The 13,977-nt window shown below is 42.7% G+C and overlaps 1 protein-coding gene across 1 annotated transcript in view; it reads left to right on the top strand.

Annotated features, from left to right (window-relative positions):
• LOC123521400 (nesprin-2-like) overlaps window positions 1-13,977 on the top strand; it is a 100,312-nt gene that overhangs the window by 61,333 nt on the left and 25,002 nt on the right. Inside the window, exons 13-23 of the mRNA XM_045287626.1 lie at window positions 399-563; window positions 1,451-1,600; window positions 3,516-3,701; window positions 4,974-5,132; window positions 5,399-5,575; window positions 7,199-7,333; window positions 9,941-10,099; window positions 11,438-11,649; window positions 11,809-11,899; window positions 12,627-12,745; window positions 13,318-13,444. Of these exons, the coding sequence (XP_045143561.1) occupies window positions 399-563; window positions 1,451-1,600; window positions 3,516-3,701; window positions 4,974-5,132; window positions 5,399-5,575; window positions 7,199-7,333; window positions 9,941-10,099; window positions 11,438-11,649; window positions 11,809-11,899; window positions 12,627-12,745; window positions 13,318-13,444 (1,680 nt within the window). The remainder of the gene's footprint in view (window positions 1-398; window positions 564-1,450; window positions 1,601-3,515; window positions 3,702-4,973; window positions 5,133-5,398; window positions 5,576-7,198; window positions 7,334-9,940; window positions 10,100-11,437; window positions 11,650-11,808; window positions 11,900-12,626; window positions 12,746-13,317; window positions 13,445-13,977) is intronic.

Below are 13,977 nucleotides of genomic sequence, written 5' to 3'. Positions count from 1 at the left end.
ACTGAGGTATCCGGGGTTGCCAAAATTTGCAGGACACTTTAAATTTGGGGTAGACACAGCAATACCTATTTCTTGGATCCCTTGAAAAATTGTCTCTGGAATTCACTATCTAGGCCAGGGCGCTTTTAGATTCCCTGGCCTAGTGATACAGTTACTGAAGACTTAATGGTGCCACGAATTGAAGTTTGGGAACCTGCGCTCTAAGTCAGGACCATGGGTGATGACAGATGTCCGGCATTGGACAATAGGGGTGAGGGGCTAGATGGACAGGGACAGGACACCCCTTTGAGGAGAGCCTCTCTCAAGGTCTGTACAAACTTTTCCGCCTTGTTCAAGATCGACAGGAGTAAGGCAAGTATTGTGTCACTAACACATTGTGTTGGCTTTATGTTTTACAGGTTCCCTTTGAGACCCTATCCCAATGGAATCAACAACACACTGCTTTCAACGAAGTGGGACATTTCTTAATTGAAGTCAGTAATGATGAAGTTGGGTCATCAATTTCTAGAGAACTGAGAAGACTGAATAAAAGATGGAAAAAGTTTATTACAAAAACTCAGCTTGTAAGTCCTTTTTTGGTAACAACTTTACTGACATATAATTCACATACAACTACACAATTCACTCATTTGAAATGTGTGCTTTTAGTATGTTCACAGAGTGGCGTAACCATTACCACTGTCAATTGCAGAACATTTTCTTCATCCCTGAAAAAAATATTGTACCCGTTAGCCTTTACTCATCTTTCCCCCTAACGCTAGGCAAATCACAAATCCATAGATTTGCTGCCTGCGCTGAAGTTTCACATCAATGGAGTTGTAAAAGATGTGCTCTTTTATGACTGGCTCCTTCCCCTTCGATAGCGTTTTAAAGGCTCATTTGTGCTGAGCCATCTTCCAGGGTTTCACTCGTCTTTATTACAGCTCACCTTGCATTGTTTGGGGGTACCACACGGGTCTATCCATCTGTCAGTTGGTGAACATTTGGGTTGTTTCCACTTTTGAGCTATTATGATTACGGCTGTGATGAACATTTGTGCACAAGTTTCTGTGTGGAGCTATGTTGTCATTTCTCTTGCAGATATACTTCGAGTGTGCAAGTCCTTGAGCCCTTTGAAATATGCAATATTCTAGTTAAAATGAACTCTCTCTCAGAGAATAACTAAGGTTTATCCTGTACACTAGATTTCACGCTCTGGGAGTTCATGGACTGAACCTCGTATATCTTTATATTTAGTTCAGGGTCACATAAAAGCAGACCTTTGATATGTTTAAGATTTAAATCATTCTACTCCTTATTCTTAACAATATGAGACATAAGTATTATGATGGAAAAATGTTATATTTTGTTACATTCTTACTATTCTTAATCACTTCTAGAAAGTACCCATATTTGAATATATTAATATGAAAATGTAAACATTGAATTTCATATAATTAATCGTTCATAGGATATGCACCTGCCTCTTATTATAAAACAGAGTCAGTCCATTTCTGACCATTCTGGAAATATTCAGCCATCCAGAGAAGACAAATCAACTATTGATTTTTCACAGGACATGCCAATAGAAGCTCCCAAAAACCACAGTCCACATTCAAAGGTAAACATAGCTATGCATCTAATAACTGAACTTTGATCTTTTTCCTCCGTAGAGATCCATATTGTTGAAAACATCGATAAATGTGTGGGTTGATAGGAGACACTTAGAGTGTGTTCTTTTCCCAAGAATATGCTTAATTGACTCCTTCATGAACAAGCATGTAGCATTGAAATCTTGTGTCTGGTTCTGACCCACTCAGCTGTTGCTCCATTGTAGACATGCAGAAACTTGTCAAGCTGTGAACACTGCATTGGTATTACCGTCACATAACCTCTGGCTAGTCCTCTGCTGTGGAGATGATTCTACCTCGTGGGGACACGACAGGACAAAATAGAACTGCCCAGAGGCTTCCAAAGCTGTATATCTTGACGAAAGCACCTGCCATAGGGTTCCCCGATGGTAAAGTTGGTGGTCTCGAACCGCCAGCCTTTTGGTTCACAGCCCAATTTTTAGTCCAGTGTGCCACCAAGACTCCTGTTTTCTGGCTAGTGCTCAAACACTGTCTACTTTGAGGCAAGCCCCTGACTTTGTGTGCCTTATTCCTGACTGTACAGTGGGCCCCTTACAACCCCCTGACAAAAATGAATCATTTTTCCTTTCCTTTTAGGGAATTGGAAGGATACTTTTATATTATAGATAAAATATGATGGAAAAGAAATAAACTACACTACAGACAATATGTATGGAAGGTATAATTTGCCTGGGTTTAGTGTCTCCTTCTGAATAGCCATGGGCCTGGCTTTATGCACGAAGCCGCTGATAAGTGGCTTTGGCCATGCACTGCCGCCATGCTCCAGTTGCTCCCTGGCAGTCCCATTGTTGAGGAGAAAATGGCTAGGCTTTTCTTCTGACGCACCACTGGCGGACTTCACCTCTAGCCTTTGGTTGCACCGCCTAGGGCCTCCTTTCCCACCATAAGAGGTCATCATGGAAAATCTGGCAAGAAAACCCCAAGTGGGTGGTTTTATCAGCTATTGATCTTCTCCCACCCTCCGTCACACTGATCACTCACTGCCATCCAGTTGATTCTTACTCAGCGACCTCACAGGACAGAGTAGAACTGCCCCCGTGGATTGCCAGGATGGGCGCCAAAGGTCTGCATCTCAGTGCAGCTGGGGCTTTTGAACTGCTGACCTCCGGGGTAACAGTCCAGTGCATAACCACTAAACCACCACACTGACGCTAAAACCCTGGTTTCCAGGTATGAGTTTCTAGGAGGATGGCTCCTCTGTCGGCCCTGGGGGAATATCCTTGACTCGGCTTCTCCGGCCAGCATCCTGGGAATTCCTGGGCTTTTAAACTGTTGGTCTTCCTTGCGTCTGATTTCTTCTGTGCCTAAAAGTGATTGGTTTAGGACACAGCTGGAACAGATAAGGCCGCAGTCACACACAAACAAAACCCTTTTTCCAAATGGGATGACGTTCGAACACACTGCCATAAGTCCCTTCTGGCTCACAGATGCTGAAGGACAGACGAGAACTGCCCATGTGATAATGAAGCGGAAACACTTCAATTTTGTTGCATTTGATCCTGACTCTTTTTGAAGCAATTTCACTACCATTGCTTATAGCTGTAGTTGAATTAGATTCTATGTGACATTTTGGAAATGTGTTCATAGACCCAATACCCTAGCTTTATAAGCTTTGATCTTCTTGTCTGTACAAGGGAGACAGTGTGTCTGATAAGAATGATACTGTAAATAAGAAAAAAGAGAGACAAAATTTTTCATCTGTTAGGTGATTTATACTATGGTAAATTATTATCACTGTCCATTAACTAGATCTGGAATCATTAAAATATCCAGAATTAACAGTGTCCAGAAAAGAGAAAGAGAGATTTAAGCTCTTAAAACGGAAAATACTTTTTTTGAAGTCAATGTTGCCCATTTCCCGACTGATAATTTTGCATGTTGCAGGCTGGAGAAGAGCAAAGCACAGCCGGTGAAGTATCCCCAGAGCCCCTCAAACTGGGGGAAGATGTGGAAAGACTCCGGAGAGAAGTGGGGGTCTGGGAGACAGAAACCAAGTCTGTTTTGGATCTTCTCGGTCACCCAGACGGCGTGGAGGCAGCAGCAGCAGCAGCAGCAGCAGACTCTTTGCAGGTATGAATGTCACAGCGTGAAGGGGACACTTGCCATGATTGTGGCTTCACGTTCAAACACGAATTAAAAGCATAAAAGTAAATAGCAATAAGCACATGGTTTACGTATTTCTTGGTTGGAAGTTTTAAAAACGGCATGGTTTTTCATCCCTGGACCATTTGTTTAAACAGAGAAAGATAGTATCCCACGAGTCTAAGGCCGTGAACTGCTGCCACATGAATCTTGAATTAATATCTTCAAGTTTAGAATGAGAATGAAAATAGTTCCTTTTATCAGAGGGCAAGGAGGAGATGTGGTGCAGCCTCAGGTCGCCCAGCACGGTGTGAGTGTGAGGTTAGACAATGTGTGCTTTGAGAGTTCACCCCCTGAGGACGCCACTTCCCCCTCTTCTGGGATGGAGGGAGGGAGACCGATGTTGTAAGGACTCTGTTGTTGTCAGCCACTCAACTCTTGGAAAAGCAGTGAGGCAAGAGTGTGTTTTCGTGTCACTCAGCTCTCCTGGGAAAGAAGTTAAGATGAACATTTTTACTGAGCTTCAGCTCAGCTCTAAAACTGCAGAATGTGTTTCAAGTCACAAGATGGAAAGTTTCTAGAATAAAGGAGCATTGACATAATTCACCTAAGCTTCTCAAAGTGTGTGTTTCACCATTTTGTGTTTGTGAGCAATACGCTTTATTATTGCATAATATTATGTAAGCTTACTTTGTCACCTGATAGCATTTTTCTAATTTTATTTATTATGTATAATTATTTGCTCTATAAGCTTGATTTGTAGTAAAAGAAATGAAGTAGAAGTTTAATAGTTTTAGAACTATTAAGAAAATATGTTTTAAATAATAAACGTGAAATATTTGTATAAAGAAAGTACTAAGTAGATCTCTACTGCATTAAGAGACTGGAGAAAGATAATATTGTAAAGTTTGAAATGTAAGTTGCCGAACAGTTTGATGAATATGGACTCTTTGGTGATTTCTAAAAGAGAGTTGCTTTTTAAAAACTCCTTTATCTACAAAATAATGCTTGTAAGGATATGCCAATAAAGATCTTGATCCTCCAGCATTCCCAGATCCTACTGCTCTCCCTGGCGCGTGTTGTTAGGGATAAGATAGGCCAGTCCATGGCCGCATGGACAGAAGAGAACTGGCCCATCAGGTCTTGCAGGCTTTCGTTTGGGGGTTGATAGTCAATGTGTATGTGTTCTGGATAAGATTATTTTGTTTAATATTCAATAAGAATGTTTACAGTGGTCTTGTTTCCTTTTTTTGAAAATAGCATCTTCTTGCCAAAGGCTCTCTGTATGAAGAGCTTGTGGCAAGAGCTGAAGATATTCTACAGATGGATGTGCAAAATATTTTAAGCCAAGAGTCTCTTCAATATGTCCTCTCAGCAGGGCTTCAGGCAAAGATTCAAGAAATGAAAGAGAAAATTCAGGTTTTTCTTTAATATTCCCTATTTATTCTTTAAAACAGATAGTAGGAGGGTGGGGGAGAGGTAGACCGCTGCCCAGTAGCTAGCTTGAAAACACTTCGTAAAATATTATGTTTGCATTATCATTTTTCTTTATAATCTAGAACATATTGGGAAATATAGCTAATGAATTAAGTTTTTGAGGAAATAAGATGGTACTGAAAATCCTATTTCTTTTATTATCAATATCCTAAGATGTTGGGCCCCCCCCCTTTTTTTTCCCTCTATAGATCAATATGATACAGCTGGCTGCGATGCTGAAAAACTCCTCTGCTGCTTCTTCACCTGAAATGGATGTCCGGCTGAAGCTGGAAGAATCACAGAGGGAGCTCGAATCCCACATTACTAGGGCTGCACAGTTACTGGAGCCAAGAGAGAGCACCCGTGGGGAAATTTCAAAATACAAGGTGGGAATTTTTTCAACCATCAGATGCAGGGCATTTTTTTATCAGCTACTTTTCTCATTTGGAATCGAGCTATTTCTATTACAGCAATTACGTAGCAAAGTTACTATGACGTTTTACAGTATCCCAGTTTTACCCACCATTCCTCTTCTCACCACTTAAAAGGCTTGGTGTCCACATGCTGGGGCCTGCTCCCAGGGAAGGCTTTCTCTCTGTCAGCTCTGGAGGAAGGACCCCGTCTTTTGGCGTTTCTGTCTTCATGGGGCCTGGCGTCTCTCTCCCCCCTTCTCGACTTCCTACCGATCTTCCTGACTCTACTCTTGTATATCTCAAACAAGAATGTCTAAAAAAGAATGTCTCAAAATATCTGTACACTAACCCTGCCTCTGAGCGAATCGTCAGAGAAGCTGCCTTATGGGAAGAAGAATGGGGCATCAGGATTGGAGGAAGGCTCATCAACAGCCTCCGAGGCGCAGGTGACTTTAGGACAGGGAGAAGGGAGCACAGCCCAGCGGCTCCTCGGTTCCTTTACCGGAGAGCTCGAGTGAGGGGTTTCCATGTAGGACTGCTCTCCTCCTCCTGACCATCGCAGGCATTGAGTGACGTGGGAATCCTGCGACAGAAGAAACAAGATCCATGCCCTGCCAGGCTTTCCCACGTGGGCCGCAGGAGTTTCCAGCCCTCACGTTAGGGCTACGATGGCTCCTGAGGTCCTGAATCTAGTGACCCCCAGAGAGGCACTGAGCCACCGTCCTCTGCAGCAGGCCTAGCATAACATGTAGCAAGTGAGAACGGGGATCCCCACCGACTTAATTAGAATCACTTTTATGTGTTTTTTAAAAATCATTTTATTGGGGACTCGTACAACGCTTATCACAATCCATCCGTCCATCCTTTGTGTCACGCACATTGGTACATATGTTGCCATCATCATTTCCAAAATATTTTCTTTCTACTTGAGCCCCTGCTATCAGTTCCTCTTTTTTCCCCTCCCGCCCAGACGTCTTCTTTTACTGTCTATAGAGTCCTGCCAGGTAGGGAGCAGACATATGGCTGGCAAGGCAGCCCCATCCCTTTCTATGGTGCTCCTTCCCTGGGGCGGGACATCAGTGTGGTTGGCACTGGGCACACCTTTGAAATAGATGGCATCATAACAATGTTCTGCACATCGCTGCACACGACGCTCGCCATATTGCAACCTCAGTGTGGATTTTGTCGTATGGCAACACATGCTCATACGCTCTTCATACCATCTTGCTTGTGAAGTACGGCTGCTTGCTCACTACTTAAAACCCTAGCAGACAGGTCCTCAGGGGGTCATTACCAGCCCATGTAATAGTTGTATCTAAGGGGCAAGGGGGCGGAAAAAAGCCATTGTATATCATGAAGAGCTCTTTGTCTGGGCCCCAAACATTTAACTACATTTGGATACCAGTTTGCATTTCTTTCTCTTAGTAAGAAAAGAATTCAAGAAAAAAGGATGTCAACTTCAACTTTCTGAGAGACATCTCCCTTCCATCCTCACATAGCCTCCAGGGAATCCCTTTAGCTCTATTTGTTGAAGATAACGCGCTCCGAGGATTTGGCAGTCAAATGAGAGTTCCATGTTCTTGTTTCCTTTTTTAGGAAGCACTGATGATTTTTAATTCTCAAAGCCTTGCCAAGTATTTGAAAACGGTTGAAGAGCTGAAAAGCAGCGTCACGGAGGAAGGAAAGCTCTCTTTGGAAGAAAGGAGTAGAGAAGTGTGTGCCAAGTGGGAGGTAAGAACATGCGTGCGTATCTATCTGGGACTTACGCTTACAGGTCTGATGCCGACCTGTTCGTCGTCAGACCTTCCTGGTGGTGACTCGCCCCATCAACTCTGGGTCCCTGAGGAGCTGAGTCTTGGGAACTGTGATTCCCTGTCTCCCACATCATCTGGCTTCTGCTGGAATTCAGCCAATGCTAACTTTCCTACCATAGGAAAGTTAGAGAGATTAGAGGCAAGGGAATGGGTATCTCTCTGTCTCTGGGGCAGTGTTTCTGGTGAGACCTGTGTCTCCCTCTGATCCCAGCTCTCGCTGTGGTTCCTGCTTCTGACGAGGAACCCTGGCCCCCACTGAGTCCCTTTAGCCTAGGTGTGGTAGCCGCTATTGATCTCTGGGTTGCTTTACTGTCCCCTGCTCTTTCGTCACTGCTGATGTTTCGTTCTGCTGATGCAGAGTCTCTGCTATTTCATCACTCATCAGCTCCCTGCACCGAGTCCCTCTGCATTCGATATTTTGGGTGTTTTCTGTTTTCCTGACTGAGCCAACATACTGCCACACAAGGAATATCCTAGTGAAATCGCTATAGGATTTGGTGTTAGACAAGCATAGATTTAGCAATGATGGCACTCGGCACGTTGCTTTACCTCTTGGAGCCTCATAGTGAAATGGGCAAAACACTACTTGGCAGGATGGTTGTAGATTTAATGATAAATTATAGAAGCAACTGCCACAGACAGTATTTTCAATAAATCATAATTGTTAAATAAAATATGTGTGATGTATGATATCTATAAAGGAGGCTTCCAAAAGTTCATGGAAAAATTCTGTTGTCTCGTAATTCCATTTTCCATGAAAGTTTTGAAGCCCCCTCCTATGTATTAATACACAGAGTCAGATAATTGTTTGAATTTCTACTCTTAAGGGTTCTTCTAAAACACAATTAATAAACTTTTAAGTTTACAGAATTCTAGCAAAGATAGTACAGAGAGTTCCGGTATTCTACATACCCCAAACCAAACAAAGCTCCCCATCACTGAGTCGATTCTGATTCATGGCGACTTCAACTCTTTACAGGAGGAGACAGCCTCATCTTTCTCCTTGCAAGCGACTGGTGGATTTGAACTGCTGCCCTTGTGGTGACCAAAGTGTAACCACTACACCATCAGGGCGCCTTTCTCTATATCCAGCTCCCCTTATTATAAACATCTTAGTTTCATATAGTACATTTGTACAATTAATGTATCAACAATGATGCATCATTATTAACTAACACTGATACTTCATTCAGATCTCTACAAGTTTTCCACAATAACCTTCTTCTGTTCAGGGATCTTTTCCATGAGACCATATTACATTTAATGGTCATGTGTCTATAGACCCTTTTTGATTGAGGTAGGTTCTTAGATTTCCCATGTCTTTCATGACCTTGACAGTTTTATGGTATATTGGACAGGTATTTTGTAGCATATCTCTCCATTAGGATTTGTCGGTTAAGTGATAAGGTTGGGGTTATGACTTTGGGGGAGGGACACCACAAAGGTTCGGTATGAGTGCCAGGATAACTTAAAGCCGTTCACTGCCCGCGAGTCCATTCCCACACATGGTGACTCTGTGGACAGGGTGGAACCCCAGAGGGTTTTCTCCAGTGTTGAGTTGTCTAGAAGCAGGACTGCTATTTCTTTGTCCTCTGGAGTTCCGGGGGTGGGTTTGAACCAATGGCTTTTCCGCTAGCAGCCAACAACTTTCAATACAACAGCTCCTAATAACAAGGAAGCATGGTATCAATAATGGCGTTTGACTGCTGATGTTACGTATCGCAGTGGCCACCAATGTTAAGTGATTGTGAATAAAACGTCTAATCAATATTTGTGTGCAAATGTTTGTAAGTTTGCAGCTCCGTTAGGTTAACTCCAAGGAGCACAATGACTGGATCGTGTGGCACAACTGTGATTGGTTTGATTAGAAATACCAAACTGTGTTCCAAGGTGACTGTGCCATTTTGCATTCCCAACATAATGTTTGTTAATGACAATTTTGGCTGCCCAGATCCTTGTCAGTATTTGGGATCGTTGGTGCTTTGTGATTTTAGCCATTTAGCATGGACTCAATGGCGGTGTGTTTGAGTGTGACTGTAACAACTGTGGGTTACGGCATCTCAGTGTTTTCATTTGCAATTCCCTGATGACAACTGATGTTCAACAATTTTTCGTATGCCTGTTTTCTGCTGGATTATCTTCTTTAATGAGATGTCTGTTCATATCCCTTGCCCATTTTTAATTTGAAATTTTTTTCCTTAATGATGAGTTTTAAGACTTCTTTGCATATTTCATATATAAGTTCTTTAACAGATATGTGTTTTGCTAATACTTTTTCCCATTTTATTCTCTTAACATTGCCTTTTATAGATAAATCTGAATTTTAGTTGTTAGGAAAAAAATTGTTTATGGATTTAGGATGTTTTGAAACGTCCTCCCCCAAAGACCTAAATATGAATCAGAATATCATTTAAGCTCTGTTTATTGTCTGTGTTACTGTGATTATTTTATTGTATTTTAATAAGAACTTCCCAGTATATTCTGTTCCATGGCTAATGTGTGCCTTTGTGTTTTGTTTTTGCAGTCCATTCATCATGAACTGTCTCTATATATTCAACAGCTAAAAGTAGACATTGAAAAGGGAAAACTCACTGAGACTATTTCAAAACTTGAAAAACAATTAAATAAAGAAAAGAAACTAATTCGTAGAGGAAGAACCAAGGGTCTCATTAAGGAACATGAGGTAAAAGTCACCCGTTCCCATTTAGATTTTGCCATTTTGCAGTGTATCTTAAATCACTGCGTGTGCCCTTAGTCTTGGATTAAATGTGTGCTGAAAATTCCTTCAGCCTCCGGTCTTCTGGGAATGATGGCTTATGTCGTTCGCGTCTTTGAACTAGAATTCGTGCTTCTTTCTTTTTGGGGAATGACGACCAATCAGCACTGAGGCTGTGTTTGGTGACGTCCCGTGAAGTGTCATTGCCCTTGAGCCTCTGGCTACAAATGTGTCATTGGAGTGCCCGCAGGTCGCGTTGCTCAGGACAGAGTATTCTCAGCAGCGTGGCTTTTCTGAAAGACAGCAAATCAGGGTCTCAGGACCGCACCAGTCGGGGCAAATCAGAGCATCTGTTTTTGATCCTCATCCTATTGACCGTGCTGACCACTTTAACATTAAAAAAAAATTTTTTTTTCTTTTAAAACTTCTGCTCTGGCTCTCCCCAAATCAATCTTTGTGGCTACTCCTTATAGTCTTTTCAGTATCCTTCACAACTTCCCATGTTTATGGCGCTTTCTTCATGTGTTGGTTTCCTTCGACTCCACTTTTGACTAATTTAAAGCTTTGCCTGCGTAATGTTCCCCGCTGCAGGGTTTAACCGCTCTAGTGCTGTGGAGGCCCCGGTAGCACAGAAGTACTTAAGCACTCAGCTATTCGCTGAAAGGAGGGTACAAACCCTCGCTGAAATGAAAGATTACAGCTTCTCAGACTCCGTGGGGCAGTGCTACTGGTTGCCGTGGGTTGGAATCAACGTGGCGGCAAATATGGGGATTGTGACGAAACCGTAATTTCCAGATGAGGCCTTTCCCCGGGGCTCCAGGTTCTAGCTGGCATCTCCAGTGGTCCTCAGAGAGCTCAGCCCAGCATCGGTACTGGTTTGGGGCCTATGGAATACCGACTGTTTCCAAGTTCTGAGTGTCTGACTTACGTACGACCCAGAGTTATGAAACAACCCCCTAAAGACCTATTATTTTAACATTTCGAGGTGCATACAAGGGTTCATAAGAACAAATAGACACTATTTTTGTAACCAAAACGTTATTATTACTAATGTCTTATTAGATTTAAGATGTCTTGACCTATGTGGAAGTGTTTCCTTATCGCTATTTATGCATAGAAAGGCCCATTTTGTATAAAGACAAGCATTTGACTGATCAATGTTTATTATGAATCGGATGGATCTAACTTTTTCGACTGAGGTACAAATGGGATCGACTTGGAAGTAGAACTTGCTCCTAATCTAGGGACTGCATTTCATTCTGTAAACCCACTCTGAATCCATTTCTGACTTCATTTCTTTCTCAGGCCTTCTTTTCTGAGGAAGGCCATCTGCACCAGCTGGACTACCACATGCAAGTCCTCAGGGAGATATGTGAGGAACTGACTTCACAGAAGAGCCAACACCAAGTGAAGAGAGCGCTTACCGATTATCAACAGAAGATAGAAAGACTTCGGAAATCTGCATCTGAGATTCATGGGGCCCTCCAAGCCACCCCCGGAGGCGTGTCTAGAGACAAGTTAGTGCTTCACATGAAGGCCTTACTTCTTTAGGGAAAAGCAAGATCAAGCATGTTGGCAAAACCAATACCTTATCAATACATAGGCATTCTTTAGTCTCTCTTTTATTTCATTCCCCGCCGGCTCTATTTTAATATAGGCTTTTGTTTCCATCCCAGGGAAGGCATGAACTCATCTGAGAATGGAGGAGGAGACGCCCACAGTGAAGCACCATTTGCCAAGTCAGATAATCCGCCACCAGCTGAAAAGGTATTCTGTGTGGCTGATGTATTTTAGAAGTAAACTCAATGAAAAAAGGCTACACAATAATCCATTTCTCAAGTGTTGGTTTTTTTATCTAATTGCTTTCATTAATTGGGAATTCCCACATTTAAAATCCAAGCATGGCTGTTTTCCAGAAACTAGCACGCAATGAACCAAAGCTCTTGCCTGCCTACTTCATCTTTTTCCTGATGATTCACAAGGCACTTGCCAACTTGGCAAGTATGAACCATTGTGAATACATCTTGTCTGTGTGCACTGCGACTGAGGATAGATGAGGCATCTGTGATGTCTCAGCTTCTGTTTATCCTTTGTCTTTTTGCTTCCCCTAAAAATTGAGATTTTCAGTTTCTGGAAATCTAGGGAAGTAAACCTTGACTGTATATTATGGACCAGTCAGAATGTGTGGGGAAGGAATGAGCTATATTTCTTTCCAGCAGTTTGCATCTGCCTTTGACCATGACTGTGGTCATGGGCAGAAAGAGCAGGTAGGCGCTGTTGCCTTCCTTTCCTGCGCTGTTGGAAGGTGCGAGACTCCATCAAATAGACCCTCTGTGCTGCGGGAAGGCCTCCTCTGGACTGAGAAACCTCAGAGACACTGTGTGGTCGCCCAATTTGAGGTTATGGGAAAAGCAGTGCCATTTTCTTTGTAACATAAAAAAATTTTCCGTATGTATTGAACACCTCATATTTGTTGGCTTGCTCATTTGCTTAGGCAATGGAACCAATGGCAAATGTTAGCCCGGAATCAGAATTAACATCTCAGCATGAAGCGTGCACTGTGGAAGAGGATGAAAAGGGTTACAGTACACCTATCAACAGCCTACTAGAGAGGTAAACGGGGGAAATACCTCGGTTATTGGCTTTGCATGAGAAAGAATTCACGCCGAAGCCTGGTTTGTGATCCAAGTGGGTTTTTATAAGGGATAGAAGTTTGGGATTTTATAGTCACTGAACACGGGCAGCCGCACGGGACTGCACACCCACACGCGGTGGCCTGAGGCCAGAGAGAGACCTTGGCATGGCCAAGGGGAAGGCGGAGAAGCAGCCGCATGGCCCTGTGGTCTCGAGGTTCCTATCTAAGGCCGTCGGCTTGGAGGCGAGGTCGACAGTATTGGTTGACCCCATTGGCTGAATTAAGCCTATCTGGCCTAGTTTGGGCCCACCCAGGTGTACAGCCCACCTGGGTCTGGCTTGAATTAGCGCATGCCCATTAGACACCCGCTTCTCACCACATAACATAAACATATTAAACTTTAGTAAGTTTAGGGTATCTTTTCATAGTCATTTTTACCTTTGTCTTGAAGCTTAAAAAAGAATGGTCATAGGATTTCCTCATGCACAGTTACAGCAATTAAAAATTTTTTTTGTCTTTTCCATGAAAAACTTTTGTTTTGTTTTTGCAGGTATGATATGCACAGAGAGAATCTGGAGTGGCACCTGCAGAGTGACAGACGCAGGATCACGTCTGATTTCTCCAGTGACAAGGAAACCAGCGGCGGTTGCCTGCAGGAGAAACTAACAGACCTGCAGGTAATTGCCGAACACTTGACTTAGCTTCTATCAGAAAACAATCCCACCAACAGTATAGGCTCTTTCTTGAGGTCCCGTATGCTAGACATGCTCGAAGACCTGTCTATGTTGGATTGCTTTTCTGATGTCACCTTATTCCAGAAAAGTACAAAAATCCTGGAAGGTCTCTGTTTGTCGGCCCTGACTTATTACTCATATTGATTCTCTAGATATTATGGCTTGCAGCATTTTTTAAAATTGTGCTTGCGGTGAGGATAAAGGTATCAGATAATTTGGTTGAAAACAATGTGTTTGAAGGAGGTTTCAACCAACAGTTCCTATGGGTTCCAAAATCAGCAATACACAAAAAATCATTGATTTCAAATATTGGTTTCAATCATTTGTCATATTAACCAAATTGTCACATTGTCCAAAATTATGGTATATCAATTGTTAGCTGCCTGATGGTGGGCAGTGAGGAAGGAGCAGGCAGTTTGGGTAAGGTGACCACATTTGAACATTGGTAAAGCGAGACACCATTGATAAAACTCATA

Source organism: Echinops telfairi, unplaced genomic scaffold (genome assembly GCF_000313985.2).
Source record: "Echinops telfairi isolate 266 unplaced genomic scaffold, ASM31398v2 ScPeMD7_18;HRSCAF=68, whole genome shotgun sequence".
Classification (NCBI taxonomy): domain Eukaryota; kingdom Metazoa; phylum Chordata; class Mammalia; order Afrosoricida; family Tenrecidae; genus Echinops; species Echinops telfairi.
Note: the sequence above shows the minus strand (reverse complement) of the source record. Positions and strands in the feature narration are given on the sequence as shown.